Raw genomic sequence first — 18,314 nt, 5'->3', positions numbered from 1 at the left:
GTTTAGCTATAGATATTGTACAACGGTAACCTATATATAAATTGGCCCACAGATTAAAAACCTATTTCATGGTTATCACAATTACCTACAGTCTCGCGTTAATAATACCGACAATTAAAGTGAGCAAAACAAATGGACATTCTTCAAAAACAGTTAGTGGTAATTATGAGCGAGTCTCTACGTCACCTACTGAGTCTTACGTGGATAATTCCCGGAATCAATGAAAGCAAAATACGTGTACAATTTTCAAAAAAGTGCTTGTGGTAATAAGGGATCAGTCTATATTAATTATCTACTGAGCTTTGCGTTGATAATGCCCACAATAAATGTGGACGAAGCTCTCGTCCGTCCTTAAAAAAGTAGTTAGGGGCGAATCTGTATTAATCATCTGCTGAATCTAAGCTAGATGGTTATCACTATTGCTTATAGTCTAGCGTTGATAATGCCCACAATCAATATGAGCGAAACACGTGTCCATATTTCAAAAAAGTGTTTGTAACGAAGAGAGGCGAGTCTCATCAGTTATTTAATGATTCTTGCGTGGATAATACTCACAAAAACGTTTACATTCTTCGAAAAAGTGTTTATAGTCATAAGGAATGAGGCTCTATTAATTATCTACTGAATGTTAGGTAGGCAATGCCCACAATAAATGTAGGCGAACCCTCGTGTCTTTTTGGTTTTATTCAGTTAGGGGAGAATCTGTATTAGTTTTCTACTGAGTATAACGAACATTGTTATCTCTATTGCTTATAGTTTCGCATTAATAATGCCCACAATCAATATGAGCGAAACACGTGTCCGTACTTCAAAAAAGTGTTTGTGGTGATTAGAGGTATGTCTCTTCAGTTATTTACGGATTTTCGCGTTGATAATGTTCACAATCGATGTGAGCAAAAAATGAGTACATTCTTCGAAAAAGTGTTTGTGGTAAGTAAGGGTCAGTGTGTTTTCGTTATGTAATGAGTCTCGCGATGACAATACCCACAAGTAATGTGAGTGAAACGTCTACATTCTTCAAAAAAAATTTATGGTAATAAGAGGTGAGCCTCGATTAATTATGTACTGAGTCTTAAGTTGATAACACCCACAATAAATATGGGCGAAGCTCTCGTACATTCTTTAAAAAAGTGTTTGTAGTAATTAGGGGCGATTTTGTATCAGTCATCTACTGATTCTTGCGTTGATAATGACCACAATCAATATGAGCAAAACACTTGCCCATATTTCAAAAAAGTGTTTGTAACGATTAGAGGCAAGTCTCTTTAGTTATTTAATGATTCTTGCGTTGATAATGCTCACAATCAATGTGAGAGAAACACGTGTATATTCTTCGAAAAAGTGTTTATAGTCATAAGGAGTGAGTCTCTATTAATTATCTACTGAGTGTTAAGTCGGTACTGCCCACAATAAATGTGGGCGAAGCCCTCGTGCATCCTTCAAAAAAAGTGTTTCTGGTAATTAGGGGCGAATCTGTATTAGTCATCTACTGAGTCTAACCGACATTGTTATCTCCATTGCTAATAGGCTCGCGTTGATAATGCCCACAATCAATATGAGCGAAACACGTGCCCATACTCCAAAAAAGTGTTTGTGGTGTAAGCAAGGCTCAGTGTCTCTTAGTTATGTACTGTGTCTCGAGATGATAATCCCCACAAGTAACGTGAGCGAAACATGTGTACATTGTTCAAAAAGTGTTTGTGGTCATAAGGGACTAGTCTCTATTAATTATCTACTGTGCTTTGCGTTGATAATGCACACAAAAGAGTAGTTAGGGGCGAATCTGTATTAGTCATCTACTGAGCCTAACCTACATGATTATCACTATTGCGTATAGTCTCGCGTTGATAATATCATATTTCAAAAAAGTGTGTGTAACGATTAGAGGCGAGTCTCTTTAGTTATTTAATGATTCTTGCGTTGATAATGCTCACAATCAATGTGAGCGAAAAATGTGTACATTCTTCGAAAAAGTGTTTATAGTCATAAGGGGTGAGTCTCTATTAATTATCTACTGAGTGTTAAGTCGGTACTGCCCACAATAAATGTGGGCGAAGCCCTCGTGCATCCTTCAAAAAAGTGTTTCTGGTAATTAGGGGCGAATCTGTATTAGTCATCTACTGAGTCTAACCGACATTGTTATCTCCATTGCTAATAGGCTCGCGTTGATAATGCCCGCAATCAATATGAGCGAAACAAGTGCCCATACTCCGAAAAAGTGTTTGTGGTGTAAGTAAGACTCAGTGTGTTTTAGTTATGTACTGAGTCTCGCGATGATAATGCCCACAAGTAACGTGAGCGAAACTCGTGTACATTCTTCAAAAAAAGTGTTTGTGGTCATAAGGGATCAGTCTCTATTAATTATCTACTGTGCTTTGCGTTGATAATGCTCATAAAAAGTAGTTACGGGCGAATCTGTGTCAGTCATCTACTGAGCCTAACCTACATGATTATCAATATTGCGTATAGTCTCGCGTTGATAATATCATATTTCAAAAAAGTGTTTGTAACGATTAGAGGCGAGTCTCTTTAGTTATTTAATGATTCTTGCGTTGATAATGCTCACAATCAATGTGAGCGAAAAATGTAGATATACATTCTTCGAAAAAGTGTTTATAGTCATAGGGGTGAGTCTCTATTAATTATCTACTGAGTGTTAAGTCGGTAATGCCCACAATAAATGTGGGCGAAGCCCTCGTACATCCTTCAAAAAAGTGTTTGTGGTAATTAGGGGCGAATCTGTGTTAGTCATCTACTGAGCCTCCCCGAATATGAACGAAACACGTAGATATTCTTTATAAAAGCGTTTGTGATGAGTCTCTCCTCATCATCAGTACTCAACTACAATTCATTTAGTAACACATGATGATACTATTCCCATTAATTAGTTTCTAAATTCAAATACTTCATCACTCTACCGACGGTTCAGTTAATCGTTGCATTATTAGCTACCTAGCTGTAAGTATTGCCCAAAACCTTTTTGTACAATTACCGATTCGATTTGAATGATTCTTTCGTCTTTATGATCATTGATTAACACACGTCAGCAAATGTTTTAGTGCTTACCACAATTGCGGTATTATATACCATATAATAATGATAATAACAATGGGTAAGTAGTTTGTAATGTGATTTTGTATAGTAAAATACTGAAAAGTAGGTATCATAATTCATTTTTAACTTCCATAGAGTATTTGGTAAAATTTAACAAATTCTGTATGGCCTTTCATGGGGTCTACTTACATTTACCCAACTCCTGACTTAATAACGTTGACCGCGAAAGCCGTTGGACATAGATAATTAAATTTCTTCTGCAACCCTCAACGTAGAAACATGCCTTCTTTAATTAGAAAAAGAACACCAACCCTTACATCATCTTTGTATTTAGTGTCTGGAATTCCGAAGTTAATTAATTGTTAATTAACGGCCCAATCAAAATCAATATCGTGTGAGACAGACTGATGCCAAGGGAATTGAATCTGCTATGGATTCAAACGCACAATGAAATAAAATTTTATACGTTCAAAAATAACAGTAAAACTTTTACGGTTTTGTTTTCGTAACATATACGTAGCAGGTCATTTCCGGTTATTTTTAACACGCATTTTTAATGGGGTTCGTAACTGAACGACATTTTGAATGTGAACATAAATTTAACAGTCACTCACGTTTCATTTAATTTATTTTGTAATGATTCGTTTTCTACCGATTTAAGTAAAATCGTAAAAATATGAAATGTAAAACGTCAGCAGCCACATTAATTTAACAAAGGGGTCGTTTCTTAACATACTTTTTAAATAGCTTTTAGAATAGAATAACGATTACAGTATTGTATGTATCTACAATAAGAATAATAAAGTTAAAATTTAAATAAGTGATTTTGTAATCGAATAAATGAAGTATTGCTTGCAATGAAAGTGAAAATGAATACCAGCCCTTGCAAGTAAAATTAATTTTCGTGAAATTTGTTGTATTGCATTGTTAGAACCTAATACTAAAATGTTTATTAGTTATAACTGATGGTCGATTTCTGTTTGTTTAATTTTAAGAAATAATAGTAATAGATGGAAGGTCTCTCTCTCTCTGGGATAGAAGGAAGGAGGGTTATCTAAGAGAACACCATTATACAAGTATTTTTAGTTGCGGGGGACAAAATGTGAAGGCGCAGGCAGTAGGACTCAAAATTAAAAATGGAGTAAATGGTAATTATGTATACTTATAAGCTGACTAACGGCTAGAGAAAGATGTGTGCGAGGGAGAATAGAAATGACCTTGTAGAACACTAAAAATTATTTTCAATTTGGGTCGAAAGAGTTACAGACGAATGATGAGGATACCGTAGATAGAGAAGGTTAGAAATGAAGAGATATTAGAAAGAATAGGAGAACAGACGACTCAATGGAAAGCAATAAGAAATAGGCGAGGTAGGTTAATAGGACACCCTACCAGGCATGAAGGTCCAGTCAGAGACATATTAGAGGCAGAAACGGGAGTTAGGAGGGGTAGAGGTAGACCTAGATTAGATTACTGTTCGTAAATGGTTAGGGATGTGGGATGTTATAGCTTTATGGAAATGCGAAGATTAGCTCAGGATGGTAAAAAGTGGAGGAGCGCGTCCAACCAGTCTTAGGACTGACGACCATATGGTGATGAGGTAGAAAAATAGAGGCGCGGGGGATGGAATTGGTGAATGAAAGGTCAATTGGTAGAGGATGAAACCGTCGTCTAGTCTGTAGGAGGGTTAGTATCCTTAGTGTTCTACTAGGTCACCCTCGTTCTTCCTACCCCTTTGCTCCCTTATATTAGCGAGAGACCTTCATCTAGACATTTACCGAAATAAATTTCATTTCTTTCCCTGGGTGCTCAGTTAACAGTCGAGTCACTGTTTTCGTAATGCACAATATGAATACAATAAAATCTACCTCTCGCGCCTCTGGTGGCTCATGATATTTTGAAAAACCTATAGCAAACTTTTTCCCTTCTATGGATTGGTACCCATCACATTGAGTTGCAATATTGTTTCCCTAATATTTCGATTTTATTCTAATTTTTTATCGACTTCTTTTACATTTCTTTTAGCGGTAGGGACTGTAAGTCGTAGAAAAATTAAGTATGAATTTAACCTTTCTTAAAGTATAGATTTCTATTCAAAATCTAACGTGTACCAGTTCCAGAGATTATTTTANATTTTTTCAAAAAAATGACGACGTTTGTTAAAACTGGAATAGATAATAATGAGGTCAAATTATACTTTCTACTTTAACTAAGTATTTAATATATTCCTACTTGAAAGTTTCTGGCACATTAGAATAATATTAGAGTAAACGAAAGATTAGTAAAACAAGTCTATAATTTGTACTTTTCCGAAACCATAAAAAACGCTTTACACTCTTCAAATTGTTTTCGCCAGTCCTTTCATCAAAGCAGAATAAAAATGTGAATTTCTAGCTTTCCAAAGGGTAGAATTTTTTACGACTAAAGAAAATTACAGCGCGTTTTTCAGGTGCTTCTTTGTTTTTCTTTTTGTACACATAACGTAGTATATAAATAGGGCTAAAAGATGAAAAAGTCGGTTTACCACATTCACAGATACGACACGTACCCTTGAGTTACAAAAGTTTTATGGAGGGAATAATAATTATTACTTCAGCACCCGGTGCCTTAAACTAACGTTAAATATTTGAGCTATTAGATATTCAACAAGGGTGAATTATTCACCTCAATTTGGTGCCTCAGGGTTAGGCCTAACTAAATATGTTTATTAATTGAATGTGGTTCTAACAAATCCAATTTTATTAAATTAGTAGTTCTAACATTGCGATTGTTTCGTCTGTTTTAGGCTGCTTCAGTAATTATATTGTGAAAATTAATTTCCACTAAGTAAACGTACAATCAATTATAATGAATTTATTTTATTTTTGACGTGACAACGTCTTATAATTCGATGGAGCCGGCTGCACGCACGAAAAAACATGACTCATGCGTCGTTACCTCGCTCTGAGGCGTTCCATTTAAGGCTTGACGTGCAAGCGAGAGCGCGGAACGAGCGACAAAGAGGCACAATCGGCTTCCGCGTTCGGCAGCGTTCGACATCTGTCTCTCTCCTACTTGAATGAGCGATGCGTCCGCGTGGACAGCTGCTATACAATAATACATTCACATGTTTTCGTCAAGTATGAAGTGCAGTGAAAAGTGAATGTGGTGTCAAACCATTCCATCAGTATTCTCTTATGACGTTGTCGCGTTCAACTATCGTCAGTGAACCGACTTTACTGACAACCGATTTTTTTAATTTCATTGCGTAATGAATTAAAATTATCACTACAGCTATGTAAATTTGTGATCAGATCTGCTTGTCTTTGTTTTCGAGATATTTTTTGTTTTTTATTCTATCTTTAAAGCTCCTGATTGTTTGACCTATGTAGGCACTTTGCAAGCACTTCAATTAAATTGATGACGATTTAGATTTTCTACCACTATTGTTAGGTAGGGGGTCATCTTGATAGAAAATGAGGAAAAGACAGACAGGCGGAAAGAATACTTACAGAGAACCTATGCGCAGGCCATGAGTTAGGAGATATATTAGACAAGGAAGATAGTGTGGAGATAGATGAACTAGATTATCCTCTAATGAGAGAAGAGTTCGAAGTAGCATTCATGAATTTAAAGAATAGGTCATGAGGCACCAGGGATACAGGCGGCAATTTTAAAAAATGCAGGATAAGAGGTGCGAGATTGTATGTTTAGGCTAGTTAGTTACACTTACGAGATCGGAAGATCCCGGAGGATTATAAACGGAACGTGGTAGTAACCATAACTAAAAAGAGAGGCGCGGATAGGTGCGAGACATTTAGACCAATTAGCTTAACTTCCCATGCCTCAAAAATCTAAATTAGAATTGTACAGAGAAGGAAGAAAAAAAGGAAGAACTATTAGGGGAAGATCAATTTAGGTTTAGAAGATATAGAGGAAAGCGGAAGGCCATTCTAGCTTTACGGGTAACAATAGAGAAAAAGATAGAGAAAGAAAAGGTTCGAAATGTGGTGTTACCGGCGAATGATGAGGATACCGTGGATAGAGAAGGTTAGCAATGAAGAGGTATTAGAAAGAATAAGAGAACAAAGGAAAATCTTTAGATAGATTGGTAGAACACCTTCTCAGATATAAAGATCTAGTCAGAGATGTGTTAGAGGCAGAAACAGAGGTGAAGAGATTATTAGATTACTGTTCGCAAATAGTTAAGGATGTGGAATGTTTTAGATTTGGGGAGAAGCGAAGATTAGCTCGGGATAGGAAGGAGTGGAGGTGCGTGTTCGAAACATGTAATTTGTTTCCTTCCAAAAAACCAAATAAATTGTCCGATTTTATTGCATGATGATGATAATTGGTTTAGATGAAATTAATTTTTTTTATTGATTCTAGACAACCGTGTTTCAAATTTACTGACTCTTTTGTATTATTTTCAACTAGTTCCTAAGCCATTACTTAAATGAAAATCACACTCCCACAATTTTTTATTTAATATTGAAGACAAACTTCTTGCCTGGATCGAGGCCTACATGCGTGACAGGACCTTCCAGACAAGGATTGGTGACCGTCTCTCCACCTCTAGGTCGGCTCCGAGTGGGGTTCCCCAGGGCTCTGTTCTTGGTCCCCTGCTTTTTAATCTTTTCTCATCCGACTTGCACGTGCGAACAACATCCCAGCACCATGCATACGCGGATGATAATAAGATTTATGGGAACCCACTGACCCACGGTGACTCCATCCAGCAGGACTTTGACAACCTGGCTCTGTGGTCCCACGATTGGATGATCCCGCTCAACCCGGGGAAGTGCACTGTCCTACACCTAGGGAAGAAGAAAAAGCCACACAGGGTATACCATCTTGGAAACCTGGCGCTGGCTCCTGTTACCTCTCAGGTAGATCTAGGCATCATCGTGTCTGATGATCTTAAATGGGACCTACAAACCACAGCCGTAGTAAAGAAAACCAACTCCTTCCTCTATCGTGTCCGCAAAGCCGTTGTGGAGGTGGACATCCCGCTCCTACGGAATGTACTGACCACCTACGTACTTCCGATGGTCGAGTACGGGTCCACTGTCTGGACTCCGTACCTCCACAAGGACATCAAGGCTCTGGAGGGTATCCTGAGACGCACTTCGAAGATACCCAGAGCACTGAAGTCCTTGCCATACGAGGAGCGCCTGAGACGGCTTGGGCTGCAAAGCCTGGCAGACAGGCACCTTTTTGCTGACCTCACGGAGACCTATCGTATCCTCCACGGTCTGTACCGTGCCTCCGACCTGCAGAAGATCTTCCTCAGGTCGACGTCGCAACGGGGTCACAATCTGAGGTTGAACGTGTCGCGTTTCAAAACGCAACACCGAGAGTACCACCTGGGCAACAGGGTTATTTCCACCTGGAATTCTCTTCCGGCGAGCATAGCCCAGGCCCCAAGCATCGATGTCTTCAAGGCGTCTTTGCACCGTCACCTGTTTGGATCTACGAGATGAGCTGCCAGGACCCCCCCTCTCAAATGATCTCCTACACAGTTTTGTTTACTATAATTTGTATTTTCTGAAATGTAGACTACTATACCAGTTTGTAACCGCTGCCTACTTCAAATAAATAAATAAATCATGGATATCTGGCAGTTTTGACAGAATACAGACCACTTCGAATTATTCTATCATGGATATTGTTGCTATGTACAGACCAAGAAGAGTACATTAGGCATGTTATACAGTTTTTGTTCCTATCTCTAGTCATCTTGGTACAGTTCATTATTATAAATGGCGAGTCAGCGTGAAGTGACCTTTATACTAACCGATTGAAAGATACGTGCGAGAATAAATAGAAATCAAGGAAATTGGAGAGTCGGCAAATTCATATTTTTATGCTGACTCTCACTACCTCTTTGCTGCCTTCCAAAAATTTACTTCTCGCAAAAAGTAGTAAATTTAACTACATGCTGATTCGTCATTTTTGATAATCGACTCTAAACATTCATACGCAGTTGATATTAAGTGAAATATAATGTTAACAGAAAATGCTGTGTGTAAATAAATGTTTTACCCCCTTACAGTGCACTGCTGGCTCTCCTTTTGAGTACATTAAAAGCGGAAACGTCCCTGGGTGGCTTGCTGCGAAAACTCGTCACGCACACGCTCTTAGAACGGTCTCGAGCTGTCGCGTCTTCGGGCTTGTCACCCCTGAGCCTTTGAACAAGTCTCATGTCTAAGCACAACATATCACTTAGCCCGCTAATAGGCGTCCTCGTCTACGATAGACGACGTTGTGCCTCCTTCAGCGACTATTCCACCCCGTCACCGACGTCGATGCTCTCATTTCATTTTACAACAACTACACAATTAATCCATCCTTACGCTTTAATAACTAATTCTTATTATGTTTTCACTTGAAACAAAGTCGATCGTGGATTGCTGTGAAATGCGGGAAATCAATCGTGAAAAGTAGCTTTAATAAAATAAAAAATTCACAAAGTTCGCATATTACGCAAGTATTTCATAAAATTTTCTTAAGATTAAATTTGATACCAATTTATAATTGTATGTAGTCGGAATTTTATGACACATTTCTCATGCATCAGTGTTTAAAATCTCTAAATCGTTCACTCTTCAATTTCGATTGATGTTAAGTATACCTAAACTAGAACAATTCGCAATATTATTAGACGCAGCACATCGACTTTATTCAATCATCGATTTTTTATCCATTATGTGTGTTTATCTCTATTTACTTGTGGCCTATCGTGAGAGGCCCCACAATCTTCGACCGTCGACTCAAATCAGTCGCTCGACAGTTTTATTTTTCATGAGATAGATCTACTATAAATGACCCAAATAGTATTTTGAATACTTATAGTGTAATAATACGTTATTTTGCCTAAAAACATTTATAAATTCGCATTTAAGTCGCACGAGTTTTAATTGGGGCAGCACAGAATTTTAATTAAAAAAGGCACTTTTGTATTCCCCTCGACTGAAACAAATTTTTTGAGATCCTCAATTAAAACCTGACGAAGCATTCTTGTTTCCCTCTTTTTGTCTTTTTTCTTTATATTTTACTAAATTATGTTCTTTCAGAAAACACCACCTTAAATTGTTGAAGTTACAAAAATAATTCGAATTCTTGCACCTTGCTGTTGTTTTTGATTTGTCATTTTGAAATTGTTTAAATTCTTTGGAGATTCATGAAGAATTGAAAACATTAGAAACTTTCAAACCCAAATTTTCAATAGCCTCAGTAACTGACTAATAAATTCTTCTTGTGATCGATATGCTGTCACTGATTGTAAAAGTTATTAATCAAGTGGTAGTGTCGACGCTTTTCAGGAAACTTGAAAAAAGAAAGCTTTTGTACTCGGCCGTTTTATGCCGAAGCCAATCTGTAAAATTCGATATTGTAGCTCTATTTTCGTTAGCAGCTAACTAAACATTCCGGAAAATTATCAAACACTGCACTTGCCATTAGGATAGCTGACGTTTAGCTATAGATATTGTACAACGGTAACCTATATATAAATTGACCAACAGATTAAAAACCTATTTCATGGTTATCACAATTACCTACAATCTCTCGTTAATAATACCGACAATTAAAGTGAGCAAAACAAATGGACATTCTTCAAAAACAGTTAGTGGTAATTATGAGCGAGTCTCTACGTCACCTACTGAGTCTTACGTGGATAATTCCCGGAATCAATGAAAGCAAAATACGTGTACAATTTTCAAAAAAGTGCTTGTGGTAATAAGGGATCAGTCTATATTAATTATCTACTGAGCTTTGCGTTGATAATGCCCACAATAAATGTGGACGAAGCTCTCGTCCGTCCTTAAAAAANTAATATTTCGATTTTATTCTAATTTTTTATCGACTTCTTTTACATTTCTTTTAGCGGTAGGGACTGTAAGTCGTAGAAAAATTAAGTATGAATTTAACCTTTCTTAAAGTATAGATTTCTATTCAAAATCTAACGTGTACCAGTTCCAGAGATTATTTTAACTTCTCAGATGAAGAAACAATCAACTTAATCTCTTTAAAATATATTTAATAATTATTATAGATAATCTAGGGAAAGCATTGTAAAAGTTAATGGAATAGTGATTCTAAATCTTTAGTTCTCTTCCATAGGTAATTTATTTTAAGTGAGACACCCTTATGGAAACAATAAAGGGAACTGTATTCCGTAAAAAATGGTTATTTTAATGAATTTCAAATCCGTATTTTTCCGAATAAATTTTATCTTAAAATAAACAATTAAAAAGTCATTTGACGATAGAATTACGGGCTATAAACCTTACTGGACCCAGAACGACAATTCGTGAATCGCAGTAATTTTTGAGGTAAAAAGAATGGTAGGTATATCGATTTACGGCACACACGTGTACGTGAATTAGTAATTCATTATAATCTAGATCCCATTTGCCACACCTGCCCATCCTCGATTAATTACAACATGAGGGTACTTGTATGGAAATTCTAGCACGTTTAGTTTAGAACACGATCTAGGAAAACACAGACTAATGACCTTTCTGAAAGAACTACTAATTAAAGTTGACTTTTTTTATTTCAGTAGGTACTGCAAGTACTAATTCATTCATTCACAAATTCATAGTTGAATGCTGTGTAATGCAAAAGGAGATAAATTACAGGGTGTTTCAAAAGGGATAGCCTTTATTATATGCTTGCCTTTTTGAATTAATTTTTGCAGTAAAATTTAAACTGAAATAAATAAAACTACATTGAGGTAAATTTATAATATTAGGAAGGAAGAACAATCAGCAGGATCAAAAACAGACACATTGGCAATTAAAGCATTTAGTAAGCATTTAATTATTGGGTGACCAAAAAATCTGCTCTCATTATTTAAACGATCTTGTTGGTTACGATCTGCTAACATGATCTCATAAGCTAACAAAACAGTGATTTTTGAAAAAATGTATAAGATTTAATTTCTCATTATTGCACTTAATTATCCCTTATATAGTCTTTATAGTTTTTGTTACATAAGCATGTTCTTGACCCTCTTGTATGCCAGGGTATTGTCCAAATCGCAAGATCTTATTTACTGAAAATACGATAAGAACATTTCATTAGTAACTGGTCTGTTTCGATAGCATTTAATTACTAGATACATAAAAATCTACATTCATCTTCGCTAACGTTTTGCTAACCAGATCTTTGAATCTAGCCCAACTGTGATTTTTGAAAAAATGCTCCAAACATTTACTTTCTCATTATAACACTTAATTATTCTTGACTTAGTCTTAAAACAATACATGACTTAAGCAGTAGCTTTTCTTTCGTATACCTGTTTTTGGTTTGCCTGGTATGTCAGCGTATTGTCCAATTGGAGAGGTTTAGTAGTTTGTAATGTGATTTTGTATAGTAAAATACTGAAAAGTAGGTATCATAATTCATTTTTAACTTCCATAGAGTATTTGGTAAAATATAACAAATTCTGTATGGCCTTTCATGGGGTCCAATTACATTTACCCAACTCCTGACTTAATAACGTTGACCGCGAAAGCCGTTGGACATAGATAANGTGTTTATAGTCATAAGGAGTGAGTCTCTATTAATTACCTATTAAGTATTAAGTCGGTAATGCCCACAATAAATGTGGGCGAAGCTCTCGTGTATCCTTCAAAAAGTGTTTGTGGTAATTAGGGGCGAATCTGTGTTAGTCATCTACTGAGTCTCCCCGACATTGTTATCTCCATTGCTAATAGGCTCGCGTTGATAATGCCCACAATCAATATGAGCAAAACACTTGCCCATATTTCAAAAAAGTGTTTGTAACGATTAGAGGCAAGTCTCTTTAGTTATTTAATGATTCTTGCGTTGATAATGCTCACAATCAATGTGAGAGAAACACGTGTATATTCTTCGAAAAAGTGTTTATAGTCATAAGGAGTGAGTCTCTATTAATTATCTACTGAGTGTTAAGTCGGTACTGCCCACAATAAATGTGGGCGAAGCCCTCGTGCATCCTTCAAAAAAGTGTTTGAACGTGTCGCGTTTCAAAACGCAACACCGAGAGTACCACCTGGGCAACAGGGTTATCTCCACATGGAATTCTCTTCCGGCGAGCATAGCCCAGGCCCCGAGCATCGATGTCTTCAAGGTGTCTTTGCACCGTCACCTGTTTGGATCTACGAGATGAGCTGCCAGGACCCCCCCCTCTCAAATGATCTCCTACACAGTTTTGTTTACTATAATTTGTATTTTCTGAAATGTAGACTACTATACCAGTTTGAAACTGCTGCCTACCTCAAATAAATAAATATAGTACTTTTTAAAATACATTTTCTTTGTGGTATAAACATGATCAATAGATGTTCACATGCTTACAGTCACTGACATCGCTTACAGTCAATGACATCACGTGACCACATAAAAACATTCGACCACCACATGATGAACATCGATGACGTTACGTCAAACGGTTACCTACTCCTCTGTGCCAGAATCCGTTATCTTATACTAAAGAAGTAATATAATTAATAATTATAATATAAACAATAGAATATTAAATTCTACTTCCACGATAACTGCTACTTGTCTTCCACGCAAACGTCAAAAAAAATACTTAGAATTGCTCAGAGGAAATCCCTGTTTACAAACTTTCTATTAAATGTATTCCTAAACCACCTTCAGCCGAGGCTCATTTGGCAGAAACACCTTTGGATTTTTTTCTCTTTTTTGGTATGATAGTGTTATCAACAACATTGTGACACAGTCAGATATATACTCACAACAGAAAAGTAACAATCTGAATATTACCAAAGAAGAGATATATACAATACTTAGGGGAATGTTGTTGTTAGGCTATTCAAAATGTCCAAACAAACGAATGTACTTGTCGAGTTCTGAAAACTGCTGTTGTATAACAGCATGAGACTAAATAGGTTTGAGTATTACGGCATTTACACTTCAATGACAATTNAAATTTTCTTAAGATTAAATTTGATACCAATTTATAATTGTATGTAGTCGGAATTTTATGACACATTTCTCATGCATCAGTGTTTAAAATCTCTAAATCGTTCACTCTTCAATTTCGATTGATGTTAAGTATACCTAAACTAGAACAATTCGCAATATTATTAGACGCAGCACATCGACTTTATTCAATCATCGATTTTTTATCCATTATGTGTGTTTATCTCTATTTACTTGTGGCCTATCGTGAGAGGCCCCACAATCTTCGACCGTCGACTCAAATCAGTCGCTCGACAGTTTTATTTTTCATGAGATAGATCTACTATAAATGACCCAAATAGTATTTTGAATACTTATAGTGTAATAATACGTTATTTTGCCTAAAAACATTTATAAATTCGCATTTAAGTCGCACGAGTTTTAATTGGGGCAGCACAGAATTTTAATTAAAAAAGGCACTTTTGTATTCCCCTCGACTGAAACAAATTTTTTGAGATCCTCAATTAAAACCTGACGAAGCATTCTTGTTTCCCTCTTTTTATCTTTTTTCTTTATATTTTACTAAATTATGTTCTTTCAGAAAACACCACCTTAAATTGTTGAAGTTACAAAAATAATTCGAATTCTTGCACCTTGCTGTTGTTTTTGATTTGTCATTTTGAAATTGTTTAAATTCTTTGGAGATTCATGAAGAATTGAAAACATTAGAAACTTTCAAACCCAAATTTTCAATAGCCTCAGTAACTGACTAATAAATTCTTCTTGTGATCGATATGCTGTCACTGATTGTAAAAGTTATTAATCAAGTGGTAGTGTCGACGCTTTTCAGGAAACTTGAAAAAAGAAAGTTTTTGTACTCGGCTGTTTTATGCCGAAGCCAATCTGTAAAATTCGATATTGTAGCTCTATTTTCGTTAGCAGCTAACTAAACATTCCGGAAAATTATCAAACACTGCACTTGCCATTAGGATAGCTGACGTTTAGCTATAGATATTGTACAACGGTAACCTATATATAAATTGGCCCACAGATTAAAAACCTATTTCATGGTTATCACAATTACCTACAGTCTCGCGTTAATAATACCGACAATTAAAGTGAGCAAAACAAATGGACATTCTTCAAAAACAGTTAGTGGTAATTATGAGCGAGTCTCTACGTCACCTACTGAGTCTTACGTGGATAATTCCCGGAATCAATGAAAGCAAAATACGTGTACAATTTTCAAAAAAGTGCTTGTGGTAATAAGGGATCAGTCTATATTAATTATCTACTGAGCTTTGCGTTGATAATGCCCACAATAAATGTGGACGAAGCTCTCGTCCGTCCTTAAAAAAGTAGTTAGGGGCGAATCTGTATTAATCATCTGCTGAATCTAAGCTAGATGGTTATCACTATTGCTTATAGTCTAGCGTTGATAATGCCCACAATCAATATGAGCGAAACACGTGTCCATATTTCAAAAAAGTGTTTGTAACGAAGAGAGGCGAGTCTCATCAGTTATTTAATGATTCTTGCGTGGATAATACTCACAAAAACGTTTACATTCTTCGAAAAAGTGTTTATAGTCATAAGGAATGAGGCTCTATTAATTATCTACTGAATGTTAGGTAGGCAATGCCCACAATAAATGTAGGCGAACCCTCGTGTCTTTTTGGTTTTATTCAGTTAGGGGAGAATCTGTATTAGTTTTCTACTGAGTATAACGAACATTGTTATCTCTATTGCTTATAGTTTCGCATTAATAATGCCCACAATCAATATGAGCGAAACACGTGTCCGTACTTCAAAAAAGTGTTTGTGGTGATTAGAGGTATGTCTCTTCAGTTATTTACGGATTTTCGCGTTGATAATGTTCACAATCGATGTGAGCAAAAAATGAGTACATTCTTCGAAAAAGTGTTTGTGGTAAGTAAGGGTCAGTGTGTTTTCGTTATGTAATGAGTCTCGCGATGACAATACCCACAAGTAATGTGAGTGAAACGTCTACATTCTTCAAAAAAAATTTATGGTAATAAGAGGTGAGCCTCTATTAATTATGTACTGAGTCTTAAGTTGATAACACCCACAATAAATATGGGCGAAGCTCTCGTACATTCTTTAAAAAAGTGTTTGTAGTAATTAGGGGCGATTCTGTATCAGTCATCTACTAATTCTTGCGTTGATAATGCCCACAATCAATATGAGCGAAACACGTGTCCATATTACATAAAAGTGTTTGTAACGATTAGAGGCGAGTCTCTTTAGTTATTTAATGATTCTTGCGTTGATAATGCTCACAATCAATGTGAGCGAAAAATGTGTACATTCTTCGAAAAAGTGTTTATAGTCATAAGGGGTGAGTCTCTATTAATTATCTACTGAGTGTTAAGTCGGTACTGCCCACAATAAATGTGGGCGAAGCCCTCGTGCATCCTTCAAAAAAAGTGTTTCTGGTAATTAGGGGCGAATCTGTATTAGTCATCTACTGAGTCTAACCGACATTGTTATCTCCATTGCTAATAGGCTCGCGTTGATAATGCCCACAATCAATATGAGCGAAACACGTGCCCATACTCCAAAAAAGTGTTTGTGGTGTAAGCAAGGCTCAGTGTCTCTTAGTTATGTACTGTGTCTCGAGATGATAATCCCCACAAGTAACGTGAGCGAAACATGTGTACATTGTTCAAAAAGTGTTTGTGGTCATAAGGGACTAGTCTCTATTAATTATCTACTGTGCTTTGCGTTGATAATGCACACAAAAGAGTAGTTAGGGGCGAATCTGTATTAGTCATCTACTGAGCCTAACCTACATGATTATCACTATTGCGTATAGTCTCGCGTTGATAATATCATATTTCAAAAAAGTGTGTGTAACGATTAGAGGCGAGTCTCTTTAGTTATTTAATGATTCTTGCGTTGATAATGCTCACAATCAATGTGAGCGAAAAATGTATACATTTTTCGAAAAAGTGTTTATAGTCATAAGGAGTGAGTCTCTATTAATTACCTATTAAGTATTAAGTCGGTAATGCCCACAATAAATGTGGGCGAAGCTCTCGTGTATCCTTCAAAAAGTGTTTGTGGTAATTAGGGGCGAATCTGTGTTAGTCATCTACTGAGTCTCCCCGAATATGAACGAAACACGTATATATTCTTTAAAAATGCGTTTGTGATGAGTCTCTCCTCACATGATGATACTATTCCCATTAATTAGTTTCTAAATTAAAATACTTCATCACTCTACCGACGGTTGAGTTAATCGTTGCATTATTAGCTACCCAGCTGTATTGCCAAAACCTTTTTGTACAGTTACAGATTTGATTTCAATGATTCTTTCGTCTTTATGATCATTGATTAACACACGTCAGCAAATGTTTTAGTGCTTACCACAATTGCGGTATTATATACCATATAATAATGATAATAACAATGGGTAAGTAGTTTGTAATGTGATTTTGTATAGTAAAATACTGAAAAGTAGGTATCATAATTCATTTTTAACTTCCATAGAGTATTTGGTAAAATNGTGATTTTTGAAAAAATGCTTCAAACATTTACTTCCTCATTATAACACTTAATTATTATTGACTAAGCCTTAAAACAATACATGACTTAAGCAGTAGCTTTTCTTTCGTATACCTGTTTTTGGTTTGCCTGGTATGCCAGCGTATTGTCCAATTGGACAGGTTCTATTAATTGGGAAAATTATAAGAGCATTTAATTAGTAGCTGGTCTGTTTCGATAGCATTTAATGATCATTTAATTAATGCATAAAATAAATTCTACATTTATCTTCGCTCATGTTATTCTAACCAGATCTTTTAAGCTAACCCAACGGTGATTTTTGAAAAAATGCTTCAAACATTTACTTTCTCATTATAACACTTAATTATTCTTGACTTAGTCTTAAAACAATACATGACTTAGGCAGTAGCTTTTCTTTCGTAAACCTGTTTTTGGTTTGCCTGGTATGCCAGCGTATTGTCCAATTGGAGAGATTTTATTTACTGGGAAAATTATAAGAGCATTTAATTCGTAACTGGTCTGTTTCGATAGCATTTAATGAGCATGTAATTACTGGATAAATAAAATTCTACATTCATCTTCGCTAAGGTTTTGCTAACCAGATCTTTGAAGCTAGCCCAACTGTGATTTTTGAAAAAATGCTCCAAACATTTACTTTCTCATTACAACACTTAATTATTCTTGACTTAGTCTTAAAACAATACATGACTTAAGCAGTAGTTTTTCTTTCGTAAACCTGTTTTTGGTTTGCCTGGTATGCCAGCGTATTGTCCAATTGGAGAGATTTTATTTACTGGGAAAATTATAAGAGCATTTAATTCGTAACTGGTCTGTTT

The 18,314-nt window shown here is 36.0% G+C and overlaps 1 protein-coding gene across 1 annotated transcript in view; it reads right to left on the bottom strand.

Moving 5' to 3' along the window:
- The window catches only part of LOC108743016 (GTPase-activating Rap/Ran-GAP domain-like protein 3), a 142,652-nt gene that overhangs the window by 120,981 nt on the left and 3,357 nt on the right, over positions 1 to 18,314 (bottom strand). Inside the window, exon 2 of the mRNA XM_025974914.1 lies at positions 9,087 to 9,446. Within this exon, the coding sequence (XP_025830699.1) occupies positions 9,087 to 9,253 (167 nt within the window). The 5' untranslated portion in view covers positions 9,254 to 9,446. The remainder of the gene's footprint in view (positions 1 to 9,086; positions 9,447 to 18,314) is intronic.

This window comes from Agrilus planipennis, unplaced genomic scaffold, assembly GCF_000699045.2.
Source record: "Agrilus planipennis isolate EAB-ADULT unplaced genomic scaffold, Apla_2.0 scaffold19, whole genome shotgun sequence".
NCBI lineage: Eukaryota > Metazoa > Arthropoda > Insecta > Coleoptera > Buprestidae > Agrilus > Agrilus planipennis.
This window is presented reverse-complemented; position numbering and strand designations above follow the sequence as displayed.